This window comes from Salvelinus sp. IW2-2015, unplaced genomic scaffold (assembly GCF_002910315.2).
Source record: "Salvelinus sp. IW2-2015 unplaced genomic scaffold, ASM291031v2 Un_scaffold2165, whole genome shotgun sequence".
Taxonomy (NCBI): domain Eukaryota; kingdom Metazoa; phylum Chordata; class Actinopteri; order Salmoniformes; family Salmonidae; genus Salvelinus; species Salvelinus sp. IW2-2015.
In genome coordinates, this window is record NW_019943496.1 from 15452 (window position 1) to 42602 (window position 27151).

The 27151-nt window shown below is 42.6% G+C and overlaps 3 protein-coding genes across 5 annotated transcripts in view; 2 read left to right on the forward strand and 1 right to left on the reverse strand.

The window, feature by feature from the left end:
• LOC112073152 (interleukin-12 subunit beta) overlaps positions 1-2223 on the forward strand; it is an 8839-nt gene extending 6616 nt beyond the window's left edge. The window contains exons 4-8 of the mRNA XM_070440050.1: positions 22-133; positions 515-693; positions 966-1117; positions 1360-1484; positions 1929-2223. Coding sequence (XP_070296151.1) covers positions 22-133; positions 515-693; positions 966-1117; positions 1360-1484; positions 1929-1953 — 593 coding nt within the window. The 3' untranslated portion in view covers positions 1954-2223. The remainder of the gene's footprint in view (positions 1-21; positions 134-514; positions 694-965; positions 1118-1359; positions 1485-1928) is intronic.
• A 1875-nt stretch (positions 2224-4098) lies between these two features.
• Positions 4099-9811, reverse strand: LOC112073151 (ubiquitin-like domain-containing CTD phosphatase 1). 2 transcript variants are annotated; one of them, XM_024140497.2, is given in 11 exon segments: positions 4099-4618; positions 4754-4881; positions 6978-7094; positions 7202-7300; positions 7562-7599; positions 7679-7777; positions 7993-8108; positions 8278-8363; positions 8565-8656; positions 8855-9032; positions 9501-9811. In XM_024140497.2, coding segments are annotated over 10 exon segments (957 nt in total). In that variant the 5' UTR covers positions 9009-9032; positions 9501-9811; the 3' UTR covers positions 4099-4590.
• Positions 9812-12031: 2220 nt separating this feature from the next.
• Positions 12032-27151, forward strand: part of LOC112073153 (RING finger protein 145-like) — a 35893-nt gene continuing 20773 nt past the window's right edge. Inside the window, 2 exon segments of one of the 2 annotated variants that reach the window (XM_024140499.2) lie at positions 12032-12196; positions 13928-14144. In XM_024140499.2, the coding sequence (XP_023996267.1) occupies positions 13961-14144 (184 nt within the window). In that variant the 5' untranslated portion in view covers positions 12032-12196; positions 13928-13960. 2 annotated transcript variants of the gene reach the window in all.

Below are 27151 nucleotides of genomic sequence, written 5' to 3' on the forward strand. Positions count from 1 at the left end.
TCTCATTCTGTTTCTCTTTTTACCCAGAATACATAAGATGTTTGGCAAAAAATTACAATGGAACATTTCATTGCTTTTGGAAGAAGACCATGTATCGGACATCAGCAGTTGTTGCTCTGGTCCAAGTAGGACAGTAAGTCATCAAACATACACTAGATGAAATATGTATGACCAATGGGTTGATCTCATGTACTGATGGTTACATTATTTGATCTTGTTACATGAATGATGCTAGTCGAAGTTAATACTACAACAGTGCAAACGCTCTCTCCATTGACTCTCCACTGACTCTCCGTTGACTCTCCACTGACTCTCCATTGACTCTCCACTGACTCTCCAGTGACTCAACACTGACTCTCCATTGACTCATCACTGACTCTCCACTGACTCTCAACTGACTCTCCCTTGACTCTCTGTGAAGAGCTTTTGATTTGTTGTTATGTTTGAACATGCGTCTGTTTTCAGAGAGTGAGAAGTCCCGAGGCTAACCAGGAGATTTGTGTCCCTCATCCAGGTTCTCTGGCAGAAACTTCTCCTGCTCCGTTCACAGTGATGGTTCAGGTTTGACCTGTGAGGACCTGGACAGCTGTTCCTTTGCTGAGGAGGTGTCCCGTATCGACCTGACCATCTACTTCAGGAGCAACTACCTCCTAGAGGACTACACCGTTACACCGTTCTACATACGAGAAATAGGTACAGTAAGGCCAAGGANCTAGAGGACTACACCGTTACACCGTTCTACATACGAGAAATAGGTACAGTAAGGCCAAGGAAAACATGTCCTCCACACTCATTCACTGGGATTAGCATTGTCACATCATTCAGGTTAATATACCGTACATCTCATTCCATCCTTGTTGCTTTCTGTTGTGCAGTACATCATAGGATTCATATGGCCACCGCTTCATCCAATTTAAACGTTCAGTAATATTGGTTCTGTCTGGTCTCCTTCTCTCCCTCGTCAGTGAAGACAGACAAGATCCACATCACCAAGGTGGAGGGGAACACCTTTCAGTGGGAGTACCCTGCGACGTGGAGCCTCCCACGCTCTTACTATCCCCTTACATTCCAGGTCAAAGTGGTCCACGCCAGGGACAGCTGTGACTCTGAAAAACAGGTAGAAGCCCATTTTTATACAACAATTTTGTTCTTGAAATCCTCAATATCGCGATTTGTGATAATGTCTTGATGAACCATRTAATCTAGTCTGTGATACTTGGTCAATCTTTACAATCATTACTTTTACAACACGGTACTCTGTAATTGTGACTTCATACATGAATTKATGTGTAGAAGAACATTATCACCAGGGATGAAATTCTAAGGTGAGGGTACCATCTCTCCTCTCTTGATATATAGGTCCTTCTAAAGGAAACCAAKGAAACAAAGTTAACCGTAGTTCACAGCTCCAAGAAGTATCGTTTCTGCCTCCGGGCGAAGGATGAACTGGTTGACTGTCCCTGGTGTCAGTGGACCCATTATGAGTGAGTAGTCTTTTTCACTAGCTCTCTAGCTTTTTCATTCACTTTCTTTTTTTCTTCTGTTTATTTGTAGTAAATACTTTCTTAAAARGTTMTTTTTTTCRTTCTTAAAACTGCMTTGTTTAATTAAGGGCTTSTAAGTAAGAAATTCACTCTAAGGTCTKAACCTGTTCTATTCGGCYCATTGGACAAATAACATTTGATTTGATTAGCTGTAATACACAGCTTTATGAGAAGTTTAGCAGTGTCAAACTTTCAACAGTGCTAAACAGTGCATTGACGAAAGGTTTGTGTCTGTCTTTGTACAACAGGGTAAAGCATAAATATAAGAAACATTGACAGGTATGATAGCTCAACCTARAACATTTGAATAGTATGTTATTTCAACATCACTTTTCAGTTAATGTGAAGTTTCTAGAAAAATATCTAATTTCTTTCTCTTTATAGTGAAAAGGAAAGCACATCCAGATGACAGACAACACACTCAGCTTCAACCATCACATCCAAATATGTCTCGTCACTCAACAGATATTTTGTTTTACATTATACCGAAGAGAATAAAATGCAATGTAGTATATTATGATTGTTGTAATTCGAATGTAAGGAAAGTTATTGACTTATTTGTAATAGTTCTGAAATGTAACCATGATTTATGTTATTTATCTCGTGTTTTTCATTACTGTAGCARGAATATTTGTCTAAATAATGAAATAGATGCAAAAATAAAAGCCCTGCACTCAGATACATGCCCCTGTTAATTTGTTAGCCATACATCTGAATCAGCAAATCATCATTTGTATATATATTTTTTTAAATTATCCCTTTTTAAAGGCACTAGAATTCGTTTTTTTTTTTTTTTTACAATGGTTACACTAATGTAACTGACTGTGTATAAAAATCAGACTGGAAAAAGGAGCTTTTGTAAAAAATATTTTAATTTACAGTCGGGATATGTTCACAACAGGAATCCAGTGTCCACTTGTTAAAACATGTTCATGTTGTCTGACATACAACAGTCTGCTAATTAAATATCACAGGACACAACGAATGTGATGATTTGTAAAAGATGAGGAAACCAAGCTATTGTGAAGAGAACTTAACTGAGGTAACAATATGACAAACTGACAACTTAAACCAATAATAGGTTGAGTCTGTTAGATGACAATGTAATGTAAATGTTGAGCGGCTTCACTGCAGGAAGGTTGTACATTTTAACATTAAAAATAAAAAATAAAGTATTTTTTTTTTAAAGTGCTGCTGCTTAAGCAACAGACATGATTTACTATTGTCAGTCATCCACATGTGTATTCAGTGCCTGGGATGCCTGGGTAAGTATACACAGCTTGTTAAATGTCCTTGTAAATAAGAATTTGTTCTTAACTGACTTGCCTAGTTAAATAAAAAMGATAGTACCTTCATTTAACAACTGAAATGCATATTTATATTTATTTACCTTTGATACCCGACATGAAGGTAGCAAAACATTGTTTACAAGAAAACAAAGTAGTAAGGAAGTCTGTAAAATAAATATTTACAATCCAAAACAGATAGTTTAAAATATTATGTAAACCCCAACAGTTATTAATTTCCTCCGATAGCAGTTGATCTTTAGCTTATTGCATAACTTTGCAGGATGACGTGAGAGAATGAACGCTCCAGTGTTACRGCCAATGGATAAAGCAAATGTAAGCAAATATTGAATTTACTGTCAGAGACGGTTGCCTTTTAAAGAGACAACTAGTAAGGGATAGAAAGGTGTCCGACTCAATGTTCTGAACCATATCCCTTCTTCCAACTGAAAATATACAACTCTATTTACAAATAAACCTCATAAAAGCYGAGAACTCTGATCTGAGTTTAGTGTCTAGTGCTTGGGCTGAGTCTGCCAAACACAATGCCTTTAATTGCCCCCTCCCCCCGCCAAAAAACCTCTCCCCCCCAAACAAAAACTCTAAGTGCCTTTTCCCCATTTATTTTCAGTCACTCCARTACAACAACTATTGTTTGGTTCAGTGGACCTAACAATTGCCTGAGAATATGAAAGAAATGTTCAGTTCAAATCAAAGTTGGGTCAAATGAATCATATTTTAAAAATACAGTGTAACCAGGTACAGAGATATATTTGGTTTCCAGGCAAGCATAGCTGATGTCAACAGACAATGAGGAAAAACAAAAAACTGTCTGATGGACAACGTCACCCGTCTCCTTCTGAAATGACCTCTGTGACCAGCAGCAGCAAATGGACGTCACACTCCTAATAGAGGCCGAATCCACCTCAGTGTCAGACTGTGCACTCGGTAACACTCGGTGACTGTGCCAGCTTCACTCGGTGACTGTGCCAGCTTCACTCGGTGACTGTGCCAGCTTCACTCGGTGACTGTGCCAGCTTCACTCGGTGACTGTGCCAGCTTCACTACATCTACTTGGTATGGTGGTATCAGAGGAGAGAGCTGCAAGCCAGGGGGAGAGGAGAGAGCCAGGGGGAGAGCCAGGGGAAGAGGAGAGAGCCAGGGGAAGAGGAGAGAGCCAGGGGGAGAGGAGAGAGCCAGGGGAAGAGGAGAGAGCCAGGYGGAGAGYYCCAGGAGAGAGCCAGGGGGAGAGGAGAGAGCCAGGGGGAGAGGAGAGAGCCAGGGGGAGAGTAGAGGAGAGAATACAGAACACTATCAGTACAGAACAAACTCATGTTCGTATAACTCTGAGGTTAAGTGGCATAGCTACAGATGACAGTCACTAATCTGAAAGAACGATTGGGTGAAACCTAACAAAAAAAACATTGCATGTAAACTGAGTACTGATAGGTGTAAACCGAGTACGGATAGGTGTAAACTGAGTACTGGTAGGTGTAAACTGAGTACTGATAGGTGTAAACTGAGTACTGGTAGGTGTAAACTGAGTACTGATAGGTGTATAGTATTTACTGTGTCTCCCAGACTGAAGTCAACAGAGAAAGACATAGATGAGGGAAGAACAGAAGTTTAAAAAACAAGCCAAACAATAGGAAACAGCTCCCAGTCAGAAACGGGCAGTCGTGGTTTGGTGAGGGCTTGAGTGTCCAGCACTGTTCCTGGTTGAGGAATGACCATCCCTTCACACATCCACAACAATGCTCTCACTGGCTCTGTTTCTTAGTGCGATACCTGCAGAAATACAACACAYCAATGGTCACAGAGCTATGATCATCTAGTAGAACAAGAGAAAAGGTCAGGACTGAAGCAGCAAAACAACAGGAAAGTACGTTAAGACGAAGTTAGTTGCAGAATCAGTAACCTCACCTCTCCCAATGCTTATGGTTGAGACCTGAGAAGTCCTCCAGTTTGGCAATCTCTTTAAGATACTGAGACAGTTTGAAGAGCTCTTTGTCTTTTTCACGGTTTAAGTGCGCTTTCATGAATGGACGTATCTAAAGGGGGGGACATTGAAAATGGGTTGTATCAAAATTAACACCATAATGACAGCTGACAACTCGAAGACTCAAGGAGGTTTTGGTAAGGTTTTGGTAAGGTTAATTATTGAAAACTGACATTAAAACGCAGAGGGCTCTATTTTCACCTGGCCTTAAGCCATCACTATTGTCAAAACACACGCTAGTTTGCAATTGACCTGTTAAAGCCTTCACACGTCTATTTTCCAACCCTGGCTCAGGATTGGTCATGTACCTCTCTTATAGGAACTCTCTTGCGCTGAGGTGGGAGGGGTGGTAATATCTGAGTGGAGGGTGGTCAATATCTGAGGTGGAGGTGGTTAATATCTGAGGTGGGAGGGGTGTAATATCTGAGGTGGGAGTGTGTATCTGAGGTGGGAGGGTGGTAAATTTGAGGTGGGAGGTGGTTAATATCTGAGGTGGAGGGGTGGTAATATCTGAGGTGGGAGGGGTGGTAATATCTGAGGTGGGGGGGTGGTAATATCTGAGGTGGGAGGGTGGTAATATCTGAGGTGGGAGGGGTGTAATTCTGAGGTGGAGGGTGGTAATATCTTAGGTGGGAGGGGTGGTAATATCTGAGGTGGGAGGGTGGTAATATCTGAGGTGGGAGGGGTGGTATATCTGAGGGAGGGTGTAGCGAGAAAGGGATTTGGCAGCGGAAATCAGCGGGGGTCAGGGGGAGAGCGGGAAAACATCGGGAAGACGAGACACGATACGTTGGCGAAAATCAAGCCGACGACTATTGCTGAGGGTGGAAAAGACAAAGAGTAAAACGAGGAATGATACACAAAGACTGTGATAGGTGACGCCGTGAACCGAGTACGGCCTGAAGAAGGTCTGCCACCATATCTCAGTCCATAAGATGATAAAGTATACCGTCGAGGGGAAAGGCGATAAGCACTCCACTGCGAGGTATATCTGAGTGGGAGGGGTGTAATATCTGAGGTGCTGTTCTTAAAAATCATACGCTAATTTCAGGCAGCTCTGGTGGGATATTTAAAAACCCAACCAACATGTGGTCTTAGTGGTAACGATGGCTGGACTTCCAGCGCTACGATAGCATTACGTTAGGTTTGTTAATATAGAGCCCAGACTCTCAAACAAACGCTGGTCTCTTATAATGGCCGGCCATCACATTTGAGCAAATATTACGCCAGCCTCTAATTAGTGTCGGGGTCCATAGAAGTGTAATTACACGTGTAGGCATTTTACTGGTCTGCTCCAGTGGATWCCACAGCATCTCCACCTCAGTCAATACACACGTCTGTCCACGTAACCAGTGAGGAGAACTGATTGGTTCACCCCTTTAGTGACATTTTTGCAACGCGTTCTAAATGCAATATGTTTTCTAACTATCAAACTGAACTGATGGACGACAATGATGTTATACACCTGTAGAGTAAGACAACCTCATAACGGGGTGAGCTGGTCTCCCTTTTAATCCTCCATCCAGAAAGTACCACGACCTCKGAAACMGAGCAGATTTTACTCAGAKTATTGAAAGTTTACTGTAGCTAGCGACTGGAACGAGCTGCAACAAACACTCAAACTGGACAGTTTTATCTCAATCTCTTCATTCAAAGACTCAATCATGGACACTCTTACTGACAGTTGTGGCTGCTTTGTGTGATGTATTATTGTGTCTAACTTCTTGCCCTTTGTGCTTTTATCTGTGCCCAATAATGTTTGTACCATGCTTTGTGCTGCTACCATGTTGTGTTGCTACCATGTTGTTGTCATGTTGCTACCATGCTGTGTTGTCATGTGTTGCTGCCTTGCTATGTTTTAGGTCTCTCTTTWTGTAGTGTTGTCTCTCTTGTCGTGATGTGTGTGATGTGATGTGTTTTGTCACACACACACACACTTTTTATTTTAAATCCCAGCCCCCGTCCCCACAGGAGGCTTTTTGGTAAGACGTCATTGTAAATAAAATGTTTTTCTTAACTGACTTGCCCAGTTAAATAAAGGTTAAATAAAAAATCCACACCTCCAATGGTAATAAATGGCGTCTCAAACAACCGCAAGTGAAGCAAAGAAACACCCGGTCTTGTAATGTAAGTTCTACCAGAACTTACCTTCAGTCCGTTCTGTGGGTTCATTAGGAAATTTCTGCCAATGTCGTCAAACATGATAGTGTTCCTCTTGCTGTAGAACTCACTGTACTTTCCCCATATCACCCCAAGAGGCTTCACCTGAAACACACCCACCACAACACTGACTGGAGACAGTTCCATCAGGCAACTGGGACATGAATCAGTGGGATTTATGAGGTTGTCTGCTCCAGTGTAGGCCCACTCACCTCCACTACACCCCTCTTAGGCGTGTGCACCGTGATCATAGCTGCACTGTCCAGCATGAAGGTGATCTTYTAGTTAGGGTTGTCTGTCACTCCCAGCTCCTGAGAAACCAGAGGGCACGGTGAGACAGTCACATACACCACAACAGGAAGGCAACATCTGATCTGACATTCTATACTACAGGTCAACACCGCATATTAAATCACTGCTGCTCAATATGCATGTGTATAGTGCTCTCAATGGAAGTTTACATGTTGTGAAAAATATTTTTGGGGAAACACTGCCCCTTTCTGGCCATGAAGTCAACAAATTGAGACTGATAWAAAAATAAAAAATAAAACTTATCAGACGGGAATACTTACTTTCATTTTAGCATCAATCCACTTCATACTCGTGGCAGCTAGAACAAATTAAACACAAATTAGGGCCAGTTAACTTCAACTTTCCATGTACAGCAAAACAAGCAGTTTGGTACTTACACCAGATGACGATGTCATAGTCCTCATACGCCGAGGTCAGGAACTCATGGAGAAAAGGCCTCATGAGCTCTTGTCCCGTCTCGGCACATGACTTATGATCTGGAATAAAACAAATCACAGAGAAACATGCTCAAACGTTTAAAAAAAATAAAAAAAATAAACTGCATAAGGACAAGGGTATAAAATCTTTCAATAATATTCTAAATTCTTAAAATCTAAAATATATTTCATATTTAGAAAATTGTGAAATTATTAAATCACTTAACTAGGCAAACAGCAGTGCCCAGTGCAGTTTTGATAGTCTTCCTACTCACCAAACAACGTGTAGTCCACATCTAGTACCAACAGACTCTTTCCTGCCCTGGGTGGGTTCATCCCCTCCACTTTGTAGTCTTTGACACGGCGGGCTATCTTGGCCAAGTTCTCCTCTCTAAAGAAAACAAAAAAGMGCGTTAAGTTAAAACAAGATATTGGACTGACTATGTGATCTTAGAAAACATACCGTAGAGTGCCAAGCGAAGTTTGAGKCGAATCAATTCATTACTTGTATGACTGAAACTACAGTATAAATTATTTGGATCTGCAAAGTCCTACTGCACCTGTTCTGTACTTCAATCACCTCTTCTTCAATGTCAAAGTCATTGACAATGTCATCATTCTCTGGGGGAGGTGCTAAAACTTCTTCCTTCACAAAACAAAACGATGGAGTGTTATGAGGCCAAGGTCTTTGACATGCTAAAGTTAGAAAAATCAACTCTYCAAGTCAGTGCTTGTCGTGACATTGCTTCTGGTAAACAGCTGGAKGCAGGCTTCACCAATCACAGTCCTCGGTGTGGAATGGTTCACCATACAGTTTAGTACAAGAGCAGAAGGACGAGGAACCCACCAGACTCTCCTCCCTGCTGCCCATCATCATGATCTTGGTATTGGGTTTCAGCTTCAGTGAACCAAGCTTCACTTGGTCCTCTGCTGGTTTGCCTGGGAGAGAGACAGAACCATTAAGACGTGATCAATCCCATATCCAGACAACTCAGAAAAAGGCAGAAGTCCACAACGGTGTGAAGCGTGAGAGGGAAAATACTTCCATACAATCTGTGCTGCACGTGCCAATTAACTCTCAAATGCAGTAAAACAGTTATTGGCCTTTACAGCTGCCATCCACAGATGGGTTTTTACCTTTGACCTTTAATCCTAGGAGTTTCTGCCTCTCTGGGAGAACCCCTGTCAGGGACTTGATGGACTGCTTGAGGTCCAGCACAGTGTCCTCTTCGGAGAGTGTCCTGATGGAGTACTCCTGCCCTCCCCATTTAATGATCACAGACACAGACATGCTGGTGCGAACCTCCTGCAACAACTGTACGAGACCACAATAATAACTCTCAGATAACTACACATCCAGAAACCAGAACAGCAAAGCAATCTTATTGGAGATTCATTGCTTCCAGTACTTTGCAATGAAAACAACTTCTAAATTAAGTTTAATATGGCTACCATATAGTTTGTTAGTTAGCTACTTAGGTTAGGGATGGCCTAGTATTATCTTCGTAGATAGATTCAGCTCACGCCATTCAATAAATTAGCTAGCTAGCAAACGTTAGCTAGCTAGTTATTATCCGCAATTTATCAATCACACAGATGCGATCTGATCAAATGATGATTGAACAAAAAATGTACATCATGTCTGGCATTACTAAGAAAAAATMACTTGCGTGTCTCTCATTCATCCAGCTCGAGCTAGCTAGCAAGCTAATTCGATGGCCTGCCAGCCATGGACTGTTATTTTTACAAGAGTAAAGACAATCAGATGCGCATTCATACCTACAAATTGCGGTGTGCCACAAATCCCTTCGTTTCTGTGGTGTGCTGGAACACGTGCTACGACGTGTAATAAATGTGTAAAGTAAGTGCTTCCTTAAAACTCAGTTTCATTCAGTGTTGTTTAATCAGCAGTCGCTTCTGTCGCCCGGTTTGTTACCAAGCACGCTTCGTTTATAACTTCCTGTGGGTGTACTACTAAAATACCGACAGATGGAGACAAATAGCAAGAGATAAAGGTTCAATAGCCAGCGCTTGCAAATGCATTGATTTATTCCATTTTTAACTACACAGTCACCGAATAATATACTTTAAGTTATATTGATTCACCTAAATGTCGGCTTTGTGCTGTAGTATGTAATTTTATTTTGTCTAAAAAGTTACATTTATTTTAAACTCTCAGTTCCATTACATTACACATAAGAGTCATTGGACAGAAGGCGTCTACTCACGACCGGCCCGCTCATTAGCAGGATTAGGCGGTCGCCTATTGCATCAGATTGAGGGCGGCATTTTCTGAGCTAAACAGACCAAAACGCACCTCCAACAACACATACAACCTCACATAATACTGTCCAAAAACAATGACAATTTCACTTAACCAGTGGCATATGGGCTTTTTAGGTGAGAGCTGATGCCGCTCTGTGATAAACTGGGCCCACTTTGTCAAAAGTAAGGATGGGTAATATTTTGCTTGTCCATTCCCGGCGCTATGGGCTTTTTAGGTGAGAGCTGATGCCGCTCTGTGATAAACTGGGCCCACTTTGTCAAAAGTAAGGATGGGTAATATTTTGCTTGTCCATTCCCAGCGCTCTTCTCTAGGGTGATGTTGGAGAGACTCATTGCTGCAACTCCACCAACGTTTTGTGAAAAAAATGTACCTAACATAAATCCTGTAGCACATATAGGATTTGGCAGAAATAGTATGTGGCCTTTTCTGTAGCCTACAGGTTGGAGATAAAATGGATGACAATGTAATGAGACGGACACTTTTTACATCATGCAGGTTTCTTCGATCAAATAGCCTAACCTTAATGGCGCTCAATCAAATCAAAAATGCGCAGTTATGTTAACAAACAACATATCCTAAAAACTGGACTGGTCAAAGTAAAATGGACAATATGAAATGGACAATCACAACTGTTGTCCAGGAGTTTCATCCCATTGTCATGATCAGTGGTTTCAAGTTTGTATCTATCAATTTTTGAAAAGCTGATCATAGAGAAAAATAAAATACTTCTGCATTTCCCACTGTGTAAACACATTGCACATATAATCATAATAACTCCTGATAAAGTTGGGTAGCTGATATTCAGTGTTTAAATAGCCACATTGATTCATTARAGGAATCAGGACCAATAAACCAATGCAACGGCCCGTTTTACAAAAAGTGGGCCTACCACATGGATGAGTATTCATAAAATTCCATTGCTGGCAGACATGGTAGGCTACACCCCAGTAAGCATGGACCGACGCTGACGCCTTTTGGACATCTGTTTTGGYTGCAGTCCAGAACGGCCTTGATTTCCACATCCACGGACATTGATTTGTGGTGCGGTCCGGGAATAAGCTTTTAATGCATATGGAAAATGTATGTGATCTTTTATTTCAGCTTATGAAACATGGGACCAGCACTTTACATGTTGCGTTTATATTTTTGTTTAGTGTAGCATGCTCATAATGGAAGAAGGCCGCCAGAAACGTGTTGTCACTGAAAAATACTGTTGGCTGCAACTGTGATAAAGCCATTAAAACAGTATACAGTGAGTGTATATTTTGCATTTGTGAAATTAATGAATTCTTTTAATTTGATATGAAAGTAAAGGGCTTTATGTTTGTAGAACCTAATTGCATTTGAGAATCAATTCATGTTTACATGGCGTATTTGTCTGTTTTGGCTGACAGAGCAWGTCTACCTCTGTAAATGACAAGGTCCTTGGAGTAAAAGTACTAGGGCTAGGTGTTTATATACTCACGTCATGTGTACACCAAACAAACAGTGAYGAATATGTGAAATACCATGTTTAAAGCTGCAATATGTAACTTTTTAGTTTACCCGGACAAAATCCACATKGAAATATTAGTTATAGATCTGTAATTCTCAATGAAAGGAAGTCTAAGAAGCAGTAGATATGTTATGTGTGCTATTCCTATACTTCCCTTACTTACATTTCGTTTTTGCGTCTTTTACTTTCGGTTTGTACACCAGCTTCAAACAGCTGAATTTACAATATTTTTGGTCATTGAAAATATATTTCACAATGATTTAGATGGTACAATGATTTTCACAAACTGAAAATAGGCGAATTATTAGAATATTAGCAACATTAAATGGCAGAGCGATTTTTACATATTCCACCTGTAATTACCTGATTCTAGAGGTCTCAAATCGTATTTTCTGTTGAGCATTGCAAACGTAACGAACAAATTTGGAAGCTGTTGACAATAAAAATAACCAAAAAATACAGCATCTCTCTGACCAGCAAGGAGTTGTTCTAATTAAGAGCTGCTGCGCATGCTCAATAGACACTTCTTCATTATGAAGCCGCTACGTAGCTGAGTGAGATGTTTGGAGAGCGGACGATTCGATCCASGGAGAAAATGCCATCATTTGAACCGTTAATTTGGGAGACGCCCAGTTAAAATGTTTGATATTCGACCGGAGAAACATCATCAAACTGAGTTTAACGTCGTTCTCGCAATGTAGGTTCTTTGCTTTTCSGTGGGACAACGTTGATAACGCGACAGCAAGCTAACTTAGTTAGCTGGCTAGCTACACGTCGTCACATGCAGTGCGGTGATAAGGCGTAACTAGCAATGCTTCTAGCCAACTGTTGCTAACTTAGATTCATTTTTATCGTGAGCAGCTGTTGATGTCACGTTTTTAGTTTGCTAACTATGCATGGTGGAACTTTCCATTACAAACATCTGGTATTGCTAACATTAACTAGCTAGTTAGGATGTTTTAGCAGCTAGCTAATGTTAGCAATTGACGGAACGTTAGCTAGATACCATCAAGTGCAGTTTTATGAGTCCTACCTCTGCCCATCCGCTATGCTAACATGCARGATGCAGTCACTTTTAGCATCTTGTCTCATTTTACGTATCACCAAATTAACATAATTGTAGATCGCTACATAACAGAATTGAAAATGAGATGACGATAAAGATGTGATTATTCAGCACCCTTCTTGCGGGGCACAACTGGTTTCGGGTTAACTAGCGGTGGCTAACGTTAGGCGATGTAACTAAAGTTAATGTCATAGCGCTCAGAGCCAAGCCACAACAAGCCATTCATGTAGCGTAGTTAGATGCCGAGGTAAATTTGAWTAGCTGTAATAACTTCACCCTCAACAGAACGTGATCCGGTAACTGGTGGTGGTATAAAGTGTTAACYTGACGTTTCCGGACAGTCAGTCATGACTGATGCATGTGAATTTCAAAGTGATGTAGTTAACATTAGCTTGCCAGTTTACGCATAAGTACAGTGTTAAAGATATTGTTTATATTTTTATTGTCATGTCAAAATGCCGTCTGAAAATGAGGGCCAGGGGGATGGGATCTCAGAGATCCATTAAATCAGTTCTATATGTAATTCTATGGGATGGCATTTACCCTCCATCAGTGTCTGTCTTTATTAGCATGTTTTTTACATGATGGGTCAACAACCAACCTGTAATACAGATCGTGTGAAAGGACAAAGGCAAGCAGCATCATGCTCATACCCTTACTAACTTTCCACTATGGAAGGAATGTTTACAGCTTCAGGCAGATGCTGGGACCAGTTGGGATGCTTGGCTGTGTGGCAAATGGATAACATTTCATTTTCATTCACATTGATCCTGCTCAAACAAGCATGTAGGATTCTTGGGGAAATAGCCCACAATGTAGAGCCATAGTGAGAGGTGACAATAAATTAAATGCAGAAATTCACATTTATTTTTGGTCAGCAAATTACTTTTACTACATCTATATTCCCATAAGTCCACTCTTTTTCCTTTATTTTAAATGTTATTGTGAAAGTGACATCTGGCCCCATGTTACCTAATATGGTCTCATTGCCTGTACTTCAGGCTTGACTTGTGGAATTACAACACTTTCTATGCAGGCATTTTTAGTGTATATAGTTCCTTCCTGCCTCGTTAGACTCGATTTGTCTGAACATGCAGGCAGAGACGCTTGGAAGTGTTAACAGTTCTTCTTGGTCAAATACAACTGTGTTTATCAATCCTTTACAGCAACTTGTGCATGCCTACCTGGGAATGTGTTTATGAAACACCACATAACATAGGTGAATCTATGGAATTGGAGCTCTGAGAAAACAGAATTTTACTGCTGTTTAATGAAAACAAGTATTTAGCCTACATGTTTTTGCACTTGAGACTTCTCACCTTTTGCTTTCTTCTCCCTACTCCTTATCCCCCCCCTGTCCAGTCTTAGTAGGTTGTAGCGTGCTGTGTCAGGGCCATGGCATTGAAGGACAAGCTGGAAGCGGTGCTGAACGTGGGGATGCGTGTCCCCAGCATCATGCTGCTGGAGGTACTCTACCGCTGGGATGTCAGCTCCTTCTTCCAGAAGATCCAGAGAAGCAGTCTCAACAACAACCCCCTCTTCCAGTACAAGTACCTGGCTCTCTACCTGCACTATGTAGGTCAGTACCTGGCTCTCTACCTGCACTATGTAGGTCAGTACCTGGCTCTCTACCTGCACTATGTAGTTCAGTAACTGGCTCGTCTACCTGCACTATGTAGGTCAGTACTGGCTCTCTACCTGCACTATTGTAGGTCAGTACCTGGCTCTCTACCTGCACTATGTAGGTCAGTACCTGGCTCTCTACCTGCATATGTAGGTCAGTACCTGCTCTCTACCTGCACTATGTAGGTCAGTACCTGGCTCTGCTACCTGCACTATGTAGGTCAGTACCTGGCTCTCTACCTGCACTATGTAGGTCAGTACCTGGCTCTCTACCTGCACTATGGAGTCAGTACCTGGCTCTCACCTGCACTAGTAGGTCAGTACCTTGCTCACACACACATCCTCACCTTTTCAGAGCTACTGCAATTGGTCATACCACTTCTGCAGCCCTTTAAGTTCTCATTTATAGCAACTGTGCATTTTTAAGCAGCACATTTTGACAAATGCACCCATACACTTACAATACATTTCTAGTGGTCCATCTTATGATAAATGTATTTTAAAGTGGTCCCCCCAAGGTAAATGTAATGTTACATGCTTACTAATTAATTTAAGGTGTTGTAAATGTCAGATTAGTTGTGAATTTTCTGGCTACTACAGAAGTTTGCACTTTTTTGAGTGGCCATGAACTTTGCATGAACTGTTAAAGGGGCAGTGCCGTTAATTTGATTTTCATAGATAATAGATAGATAGATAGATAGATAGATAGATAGATAGCTCCTACACAAAATGGGAACGATCTATTTGAAGAGAGAAAAAATGCCTGGTTTTTCAGCCAGTTCAGGAGGGATGCGTTTTGGCCCAGATCATGTCACAACCGATCTTATTATAATAGACCAATGACCATCAGGGGTGTGCTCTAAACCATCCTATCAGCCAATCAGGGATGGAAATATTTTAATTTGTTATTCTAACAGGCCACACAATCAGACAGAGCATTTCAAGGGTCAAAGAAGGCTCAGGGAAATGAACGATACAAAATATATTTCAGTTATTTTCATTAAATTAACAGTGATTTATTAGACATACAGTGATTTTTAAAAAGACTGCTTGAGGGCTTTGCACCTCAGAGTAGATGAACTCTCCAGTGACATTGTGAAGAATAAAAAGTATCACATTCATAACAAACACTGTACAGTACGATGATCATATCCAAACTATCAAACAGGCYGTGTTAGCCAATAGTTCAGCACTACGCCCAAAATAATCTATCGCTAGTGTTCCCTAACCAGGAAAAACACTGCAGTTGTAGCCTGTAACTAGGTCCCTGTTTTTCATGCTTGGTTCTCGTGCATAGAATGTAATTTATGGAATACATTAATATAGTTTATGTTCAGCAGTTTTGAACCTAAGTCTTGAGTTGTCTTGCTTTGTGTTTATAAATGTTTTCAGGTTCAAAGCTGAGACGAGAGAAAGTTAATGATACAAAGGATGACTGACATTGTTTGTACTCAGAATTTGCATCATGGCTATAATGTCTATGATTCATGTCAGCATCTCCTCTGCAATTTATACAGGTGAATTTTGTATTCATAACGGCACATTAACACAGACACACACAATACTGCTAATTTTGGGCTCCCGGGTGGCACTGCGGTCTAAGGCACTGCATTTCAGTGATAGAGGCYTCTCTACAGACCCTGGTTTGATTTGAGGCTGTATCACAAACGGCCGTGATTGGGAGGCCCACAGGGCGGCGCACAATTGGCCCAGRGTCGTCGGGGTAGGCCGTCATTGTAAATAAGWATTCTTAACTGACTTGCCTAGTTAAAAAACAAATCCAGTATGGCTATGCTCTGGTTGAGTGGTCCTGGCCTTTTACTAAGAGCTCAGTGGAGGCAGGGCTTGACATCTCATATCACTTGTCTGGGGCAAGTCAAAATAATAATTGGACAAGCGSAATATAGGTTAAAATCACAATATCAAACAATTGCATCATCATAATTAGATAAGTGTCCTCCAGATGCGATGTGTTGCTCACGTCAGATTTCTGCGTTGACGMGCAGTCTGTCAATCACCTGCAGTCGCAAAATGCACTTTTGCAATCAAAGCGCAGACCCGTGTGTCGCCACATGTGCACATGTTGATACTCCTTGCTAGTTAGTAAGTTATTTGACCAGTTATAGGTTACTTTTTGGTCAGAGAACTGAGTTTGTACGGTCATGACAATTCTGGAAAAGTCCTGGTATGTGAATCCTGAGTACAGAGCCTTCAGAAAGTATTCCTACCCATTATTCCATCATTTATTCCAGCCTGAATTCAAAATGGATCAAATTGATTTGTTTCTCACCCATCTACAAACAATATCCCATAATGACAGTGACAACAGTGTTTTTAGACATTTTTGCAAATGTATTGAAAATAAAATGTATATAATTTACTTAAGTATTAACACCCCTGAATCAAAACATGTTAGAATCACCTTTGGCAGTGATTACAGCTGTGAGTCTTTCTGGGTAAGTCTCTAAGAGCTTTCCACACCTGGATTGTACAATATTTGCATAGTCTTTTTTAAATTCTTTAAGTGCTGTCAAGTTGGTGCTTGATCATTGCTAGACAGCCAMTTTCAAGTCTTTCCATGGATTTTCAAGTACGTTTAAGTTGAATATGTAACTAGGCCACTCGGACATTCAATTTCGTCTTGGTATGCACCTCCAGTGTACATTTGGTAATGTGTTTTAGGTTATTGTCCTGCTGAAGGGTGAATTTGTGTCTGTTGGAAAGCAGACTGAACCYGGTTTTCCTCTAGGATTTTGCCCATGCTTAGCTCTYTTRTGTTTCTTTTTATCCTAAACTCCCTAGTCCTTGCCGATGACAAGCATACCCATAACATGATGCAGTCACCGCCTTGTTTGAAAATATGAAGAGGTGCTCTGTTGGATTTGTCCCAAACAACACATTTTATTCAGGACATGTTTATTTCTTTGCCACCTTTTATTTTTTTCTATACAGGCTTCCTTTTCACTCTTGTCATTTAGGTTAGTATTGTGGAGTAATTACAATGTTGATCCATCCTCAGGTTTCTCACAGCCATTAAACTCTAACTACTTTAAAGTCACCATTGGCCTCATAGTGAAATCCCTGAGTGGTTTTCTTGCTCTCGGGCAACTGAGTTAGAAAGGACGCCTGTATCTTTGTAGTGACTTGMTATATTGATACACCATCCAAAGTGTAATTCTAATTTTATTGGTCACATATGTGTTAAGCGCATGTTGTTGCGAGTGTAGGGAAATGCCTGTGTTTCTAGTTCCGATAGTGCAGTAATATCGAACAATTTCACAACAAATACCTAATACAAACACATCTAAGTAAAGGAATGGAATTAAGAATATATACATATATGGATGAATAATGTCAGTGGCATAGACTAAGATACAGTAAACACATGAGATGAGTAATCCAATATATGTAAACATTTTTAAAGTGACTAGTYTTCCATTTATTYAAGTGGCCAATGATATCAAGTCTGTGTATYTAGGCAGCAGCCTCTAATGTGCAAGTGATGGCTATTTAACAGTCTGATGGCCTTGAGATAGAAGCTGTTTTTCAGTCTCTCGGTCCCATCTTTGATGCACCTGTACTGACCTCGCTAGTGGTTAGAGCGTTGGGCCAGTAACCGAAAGGTTGCTGGATCGAATCCCCCACCTGACGAGGTACAAATCAGTCATTCTGCCCGTGAGGAAGGCAGTTAACCAATTGTTCCGGGGGGGSCGACTACGTGGATGTCAATTATGGCAGCTCCCCGTACGTCTGATTCAGAGAGMTTGGGTTAAATGCYGAGACACTTTTCAGTTGAAGGCATTCAGTTATACAACTGATTAGGTAACCCCCTTTCCCCTTCTGGATGATAGTGGGGTGAACAGGAAGTGGCTCGGGTGGTTGTTGTCCRTGATGATCTTTTTGGCCTTCCTGTGATGTCAGGTGCTGTACGTGTAATTAACTTCCCCCATGCTTAAAGGGATATTACATTTTTACACATCTACCTATTGGTGCCCTTTGCGAGGCGMTGGYAAAACTCCCTGGTCTCTGTGWTTTGAAATTCACTGCTCTACTAAGGGACCTTACYMATAATTGTATGTGTGGGGTACAGAGATGAGGTAGTTGTTCAGAAATCATGTTTAACACTATTATTGAACACAGTGAGTCCATGCAACTTATTCTGTGACTTGCACATTGAACTGATTTAGGCTTTCCATAACAAAGGCATTGAATAGTTGTTTTATTCAAGACATTTCAGCTTAAAATGTATTAATTTGTGAATAGTTCTAAGAACATAATTCTACTTTTTACATTATGGAGTATTGTGTGTGTGTGTAGACCAGTGACAGTCAATTTAATCCATTTTAAATGTGGCTGTGTAACAATGAAATGTGGGAAAAGTAGCTGTGTGTGTGTGTGTGGATACTTTCTGAAGACACTGTATGTGCGCAGGTGGGCCGGAGGAGATTGCGAGATGGACATTGCTGCAGCAGTTAGGCTATTAAACAGACTAACTACATAGCCAATTCAAAACATATAGTGTACCCTGACTAGTTTTCACAGTATTTAGCTAATAGCATCTATTAATGTCATTGTCCTGTCCGATGTCCTAAACTTTTCTACCGGCACTCGCGAATTGATAAACGGGAGCATTAATAAACCAATACCAAATAAGGCTACTGCTGTTGTAGAATCGCCCTTCCAATGCTTAATATTGGCAGTTGATGAAAAAATCTGACACTGTTGTAAAACRGGGATTCCCCTCTATTCATCATTGGCCATGTCATTCTGACAACATTAGCCAATCAGAATATTTCTATCATGCTGTCAAGAGATCTCCCCAGAAACTTGACTAAAGTTTGTAGATAAACTTGTCTTTGTTGTCTTTTTGTGGGTGTAAAATGGTTTTGTTAGTCTAATGCTGTGTAAATGTTTGAGTTGAAAATTACTAGGCACTTGTCATTTTCCAAAGCTCTCCAGTAACCTCTTCACACACCACACAAAGGAGTGGTTTGTTATTCGTCCTTATGTCTGGGCACAAAGCCAGACAGTTTTAATTCTTCTCCTGTCTGTTTGGGCTCTAAAGATGGATGAATAGGCTGTGCGGAACAGGTTAGAACATGTTTTTGTTAGTATAATGCTACAGGGGAGTAGAGCTAATTACCCCTTATTTCTCATGTAGACTTACTTCCCTCTGAGGGGTAAGCAGCTCTTTGTGTAGGTAGAGTATATAGAGATTAACTTGTAAATAATCAAGATCTGCTATGTCCCGAGGGCTCCCTGTCCCGCTATGTCCCGAGGGCTCCCTGTCCCGAGGGCTCCCTGTCCCTAGGGCTCCCTGTCCCGCTATGTCCCGAGGGCTCCCTGTCCCGAGCATGGTCTTCCTTGAATCCTTCAGTTGCTCGAGTAAACCTCTTATTGCTGATAAATGAATTCTGCCTGATTCCTCAAACAAGTTTTCCTCGACACTTTGAAATAGATTACTTTAGCCGTTTGATCCCTGATTTATTGAATGAGGAACTTTATTCTATAGGCCTAAAGACAAGTATTTGGTTGTAATGTTGCTGTAATTTTATAGGCCAACCATTCTCCATGAGACTTAAATGGGCCGTGTTGTATTTTGAGACGMGCTTGAATATGCCTGAAAGCCAATAGGCAGAGAGTAGCTTATGTTTTTGTTTAATTCTGTTCTTAATATATGATCATTAATTGTGAAGTGGTTCCTTGCATCATACAACCCATTTTCCAGTCACCCTTTTGGTCCATGCATGATGTTAGACTTAGTTGTTGAGACAAGTTACTTGAGCTTTCAGACAAACAAAATCAGTCGTACTTGGCTGATGCTTGTGTTTCAGACCAGAACAGAAAGGCATGAGGTCATTAGGATGATAATGAATTAAACAGTGAAACGATGRCATAATTAAAGCATGGCATGACCTTTTAACATCTGCAATTGTCTACAGCCACTTTTTTTTTTTGTCATTGTGGTGAAACGTTGTCTCGGTCACATTTTCCTCTCCTTCCATCTGCCTTATCTTTTTTCCACCATCCAAGACAAGTATTTTAATGGGACTTTCCGTGATGCTCYGCGAGAAATAAGTCCGTCTGGTCACAGCACCTCTGCTATTCCAGTTGGTATAATTTACCTTCGTGTGCGAAGAGGACTTAACCAATCATACTGTTTTGTGGTTTGACATCGTGATCTGTACTGTACAAGGCATGGAGGTTCTGTTGTCAGCAGGTCAGGCTGCTGGATAATTGTGTAGTAGATGGACAGTGTGATGGACAGTGTGAGCTATGGGGAGAAGCTGGCAGCAGGGTTGAGTATGTGATTCTCGTTTAGGCAGGCTAAAGGCTGTTGACTCACTTTGCTGGCCTAGCACCATGTGCTCTGTGTGTGGGCCTAGCACCATGTGCTCTGTGTGTGGGCCTAGCACCATGTGCTCTGTCGTTGGTGTGGCCAGCACCGGTGCCTGGTGTGTGTGGGCCTAGCACCGTGTTCCCTGGTGTGCTAGCTCTGTGCGTGTGGCTCAGCACCGTGGCTCTGTGTGTGTGTGGGCCTAGCACCGTGTGCTTGTGTGGCCTAGCTACCTGCATCCGTGTGCCTTGTGTGGCCTAGCACCGTGTGCTCTGTGTGGGCCTAGCACCGTGTCGCTGTGTGGGCCTAGCACCGGTGCTCTGGTGTGCGCTCACGGCCCGTACACTGTGTGCTTCTTGTGTGTGTGGGCCTCAGCACCGCGTGTGCTCTCGTGTGTGTTGTGGGCCTAGCACCATGTGTGCTCTGTGGGTGGGCCTAGCACCGTGTGCCTGTGTGTGTGGGCCTAGCACCGTGTGCTCTGTGTGTGTGGGCCTAGCACAGTGCTCTGTGTGTGTGTGGGCCTAGCACCGCGTGTGCTCTGTGTGTGGTGTGGGCCCTAGCACCGGTGCTCTGTGTGTGTGTGCCTAGCACCGTGTGCTCTGTGTGGCCCAGCACCGGTGTGCTCTGTGTGGGCCTAGCACCGTGTGCTCTAGCTGTGTGGTGGGCCTAGCACCGTGTGCTCTGTGTGGTGTGGCAGAGGTCTGTGGGGGGCCTAGCACCGTGTGCTCTGTGTTGTGTGTGGGCCTAGCACCATGCAGGGAGTATGACTGAGTGATGTCAAAGAAGCCATTTTCTTCCCAGTGGAGGAGGTACAGGCCATGATAACCAGCTTAGACACCATTAACACCATTTACTGCAGTCACTAGATAGTTTTTCGTTAATTTTGCATTTTGTGTGTAAGCACACACTTTCTATGTCCTCGCCAGGGGTGTGTTTGGGGACTTGGTGGTCTTGGCTGAAGATGGTGGATGAGACGATGAGCTTGGTATTTGCTGATGAACACACTTGGCAGCAGAGCACCAGTTGACTGAACTGAACCTCTCTGTGTGTGTGTGTGTGTGTGTGTGTGTGTGTGTGTGTGTTGTCTGTCTTGGGGAGAAAATATATTCTTCTGTTTCTAGGTTTCACCTAATATTTTGAATCTGAGGACTTTTGGCACATGCTGTAGCACCCTGTCTACAACTCTTTTGCTTATGGGCAGGGACCGCGTATCGGGGGACCGCGTATCAGTACTGCCCCCACAGATGGTTCTATCACATCGGTCAACTCTTTGTCCTGTCTGCATGACTTTGCATAGCAAATTGCTGTGGATTAACGTCTAGTTAAACTGTTAAACGCAAGGATTTTTCTGCCATTGATATCCTTGTGCGGGCCGCCTAAGCATAAGTCCAAACTGTGTAAAACATTTAAAAAATGCAATCGGGATGGAAAAATGCTTTGTTAACCTAAACCAGATAAAAAGTATGCAGAGAAGATAATGGACCTAATATATTTTAACTAACAATCATCCAAATAAAAGCTAGACAGTGGGGGAATAGAACATTCCCAAAACWTTTAGCAGTATAGATTGTATGTTCAAGCTAAAGAACAACACATTAGCCAACATTRGAAATAGTTGCTGGAAATTTGCTTTAAAACCTCAACCTTTAAAATAGTGTTTTTTTCCTCTAAGTTCCATGGATAAATGTTTTTAATTGCAGGAAGTTGGCGTAAATGCAAAAGATTCTCTACACCGCGAAGATAAGGGACCTCTAGAACTTTGCTGCACCTACAAGCCAACCGCGCCCCCTGCCACACCCCTGGTCACGCCCACCACCTAAACCCCTTTTTGAAACAGAAACCAAAACAAACTCTAGCCCATGTTGGCTTACCTAATGTAACGCAGACTAAGGAATAGGATGTGCTCTGTTCATAACACACATGGCTGCTCCTGACCAATGGCTGGAAGGCTTCTCCTCTGTGCACAATTCAGATACTCAGTCCCGCCCCTCGCAGGCCCGTCCCCGCCCCTCACGGGCCTAGCTATATCACGAGGACCGCTATATTAGCTTTATATGAAATAATGTGACATATCCCCCTCCCCCAGGCACAGGATAGGAAATTACCTTTTATAGTCATTATAGTTTATCATTTGTCTGTGCCTCTTTTATATTTCATTTTAGCAGAAGAGGGTTTAACTTTATATTSTACTGATCAAAAATATAAACGCAACAATTTCAAAGATTTTACTGAGTTACAGTTCATTAGGYCCTAATCTATGGATTTCACATGACTGGAAATGCCGATATGCATCTGTTGGTCACAGAAACCTTTTTAAATAAAAGGAGTGTGGCTGAAAAGTCGGGCTCTGGTGTGGCTGAAAAGTCGGGCTCTGCGCGCGTGGACTGAAAAGTCGGGCTCTGAAGCGTGGGCGGCGGGCTGAAAAGTCGGGCTACTGGCGTGGCTGAAAAAGGGAACCGGGCTCTGGCGTGCGTCCGAAAAGTCGGGCCGTCTGCGTGGCTTGAAAAGCGACTCTGGCTGCAAATGGCGGCTGAAAAGTCGCTCTGGTCGCGCTGAAAACGTCGGGCTCTTGGCGTGGCTGAAAAGTCGGGCTCTGCAGTGAAGCATGAAAAGTTTCGGAAGGCCTCCCTGGCGTGGCTTGAACAAGGTCGGCTGTGAGCGGTGAACGCCCAGTCGGGGCTCTAGAGGCCGTGAACGCCAGTCGGCTCTGGCGTGACGCCAAGTCGGCTCTGGCTGACGACCAGTCGGCTACTGGCGGACGCCAGTCCGGCTGGGCCCTCTGGCGTGACGCCGAGCGCGCTGGGCTCTGGCGGTGACGCCAGCGGGCTGGGCTCCTGGCGTGACGCCAGTCGGCGCTGGGCTCTGGGCGTAGACCCCAGTCAAGGAGCTGGGCTCTGGCGTGACGCCAGTTCGGGGCTCTGCGTGACGCCAGCTCCGCGGACAGGCCTGGAATGTTGCTTGTGGAATGTTGTCCCACTCCTCTTCAATGGCTGTGTGAAGTTGCTGGATATTGGCGGAAACTGGAACACGCTGTCGTACACATCGATACAGCGAAGGGTCTGAATACTAATGTAATTTTTTTTTTTTTTGCAAAATGTCTAAACCTGTTGCTTTTGTCGGTATTTATTGTGTGTAGATTAAGGGGGGGGGACAATTTTTAATTAATTTTAGAATAAGGCTGTAACGTAACAAATTGTGGAGAAAGTCAGGGGGTCTGAATGCACTGTGTATGTGTACACATATATTTTGTGTATGTATATATTTTTCAATATTGCAATATTTATTTTGAGCTAGTTGGCTGTACTTGCACCAACACTCCTGTATTTTTCCTTCTGTAGCTTGTTCTCCATCTTTTTAAACAGGGAGCCAATTTGTTTTAAGCACTTTATTTCCATGACTGATCAAAACGTGTTTTCTCATGTCTCTCTCTTGTCCCTCTGCAGCAGATATATAGTGAGTTTGGAACATAAAATCACAGTATCGAATCACACTATACATATAGAATCACATATCGTATCGGCACCAAATTATTGTGATAATATCATATCGTGTGGTCCCTGGCAATTCCCAGCCCTACTACTGCAACTCTGAGTCAAGAGCAGGAGCCTCTCCAACCAAAGCCCCCACACAATGTTAAACACTGACTCATATTCATCACTGAAGGAAGGCACCACTAACTGAACACGGGCTCTGTAAAGCCAGAGCTTGTTCTGTTCAGATACCGCATCGACTTCCAATGAAGGTTTTATTTGGCTTATGGATTCGTTCAAGGCATTACGTCAGCAGTGCTTACCCTCTCCTGTCGTCCCTTCACATGTCTCTGTGAMGGTTTTGACTGAGCAGCCAGATGAGCCTATTGACAGCAGTGACTTGTCTGGTTGGGCTGTCCGGCAGAATATAGCTTTAACTCTCAGGATTATATAAGCGGGATCCGCAGTCTGAGGGGGGGAAGAGTTAAGCTGCCCCCCTCTAATCTCCCGTCACCCTGGCTTTCACTGTGAGGCTGGCTCATCCTGACTGACCGGGCCACTCGCACGCTAGTGGCTGMGTTCACCTACAAACATTGACTTCAGTCAGGCCCTGTGGCGATCTGAGAGGATCACAATCATTTTGGTGCTCATGGGAGGTAGAATCATGAACGGTGAGCMCAAAGTATTGGAACAGTGACAGCTGTGTTGTTTTGGCTSTGTACTCCAGCACTTGAWACAATGACRYAGGTTAAAGTGCAGACTGTCAGCTTACATTTAAGGATATTTTCATCCATTTTGGGAATTATTTCACTTTTTGTACACAGTCACTTCATTTTAGTTGAAAGTTTCAGCTTTTTGTGTCAGGTCCAGGACTGGGCCAGTGGTTACATCAGCTTTGTGACACTCTACCAAAAATGTCTGGAATGCAATTAGCTTTTGTTGTTTTTCAAGATTTTGTCCAATAATCTGAGTTGGTAAAATCATTTCATTTTTTTATTGTGAATAGAATGTTAATGAACACTTCTACATTTTAATATGGATGCTAACATGATTACAGATAATCCTGAATGAATCATGAATAATGATCTGTGAGTTTTTAAAGCACAAATATCATAGCCTCAAGACATGCTAACCTCTCACCATTACAYTAATGGGAGGGTTACAGTTTTTGTGGGTGGGTATGTTTGTCTTTGTCGAGTTTTTGTTTCTCCAGAATGACCCCACTGACCATTCTTCAAGCCTTGATGGCTAACTGTTTTTGTCATGCTCCCTGATCTCGAATGAAAGTTTGATCAGGTTTAGTTGCACGTTTGACTTCCACTCACGCACAGCGGATGATGGAGAGAGCTGTGGTGTGTTACATGTTTGCTAATAGAATCCCCAGGGTGAATTGCTGGGTCCAAGTCGGCCAGTGAGTCCCGGGTGTATTAGTGCCTGGTGATTTTGTCTAGGACTGTTCCTGCTGACTGCTACACCGGGCAGGCCGCGCTCAACCAAGATGGAGGAGGGAGGGCAGGATTATTGCGTTCACTGTCCTCACTACTCCTCTGTATTACTGAGAGGTTTGGAGGAACAGTTGCAGGATTCTACATGAAGTGAAGGCCAGTCACAGTCGTGGACAACTGTGTTAAATCTGTCCCTTGTGTTAGACAGTTGACAGTATCTTTTTGTCCCTTTAAAAAAAACTCTGGTGTTTTAAATATTTTTTTCTTCACTTTTATTAACAAGTGTATCAACTTTCAAAGCAGAATTACTTTCCCATTTTCCTCAACTGTAGTGTATGATATACCATTTTGTAGCTCTGAGTCTAAACTTTTACTAATGTAAAATAACGAAATTTCAAATTTTGCTACATGAGACCAAATCCAGGTGGTGAGTCACAATTTGCCATGGCTTATTCCTTGTTCTTATGCCATCCGAAGTGACTCAAACATAACAAAATCCTATGCCAAATCCTATGCCATGCCATTTTTCTAGTTTTTAATTTGGTGATTGTTAGTTCTAAAGGATGAACCCTTATCTTGTCTACATACTTTATATCTGGTTTGAGTAATTTCAGGTTACACTGAAGACGTTTTACCATCCTGATTATTTTAATACTTTTTTTGTTCGTTGCTGTGGCCGACCACGATTTAGCAGCGAATGCTAACCTCCCCTGTTATTGGTAATGGTGAGAGGTTAGTATGTTTTGTTGTAGCCTCTGTTATTGGTAATGGTGAGAGGTTAGCATGTTTTGTTGTAGCCTCTGTTATTGGTAATGGTGAGAGGTTAGTATGTTTTGTTGTAGCCTCTGTTATTGGTAATGGTGAGAGGTTTTTATGAACAAGTAAACACCATAAAGTACCAGAGGAGGAAGTCTGACCTAAACTGGTCGCGACACACCAGACTGGTCACAGGGAAGCTGTTGGCTGGGCTTGGTGCTCTGAAATGGGGAAAGGGACTTTGTCTTCAAGGACATCTTCCACACCATTTACCAAACCATGATAACTCTCCTGGAGCACTGTTCCACAGTACGGATCCCACCCAACATCAGAGCAGTAAGACCGGTCTTAACCAGCTCCAGCTTTCCACCCAACATCAGAGCATTAAGACCAGTCTTAACCAGCTCCAGCTTCCCACCCAACATCAGAGCATTAAGACGGTCTTAACCAGCTCCAGCTTCCCACCCAACATCAGAGCAGTAAGAACCGGTCCTTCACGCAGCTCCCCGCAGAAATCCCCCCTCCCCCCCTCCCCAAAAACCACCCAACATCAGAGCAGTAAGACCGGTCTTACCGCTCCAGCTTCCCACCCAACATCAGAGCATTAAGACGTCTTAACCAGCTCCAGCTTCCCACCCAACATCAGAGCAGTAAGACCGGTCTTAACCAGCTCCAGCTTCCCACCCAACATCAGAGCAGTAGACCGGTCTTAACCAGCTCCAGCTTCCCACCCAACATCAGAGCATTAAGACCGGTCTTAACCAGCTCCAGCTTCCACCCAACATCAGAGCAGTTAAGACCGGTCTTAACCAGCTCCAGCTTCCACCCAACATCAGAGCAAATGACGCGGTCTTAACCAGCTCCAGGCTTTCCCACCCAACATCAGAGCAGTAAGACCGGTCTTAACCAGCTCAGCAACTCCTCAACAGGGCTGCTCCTGATGATCAGGACGCGT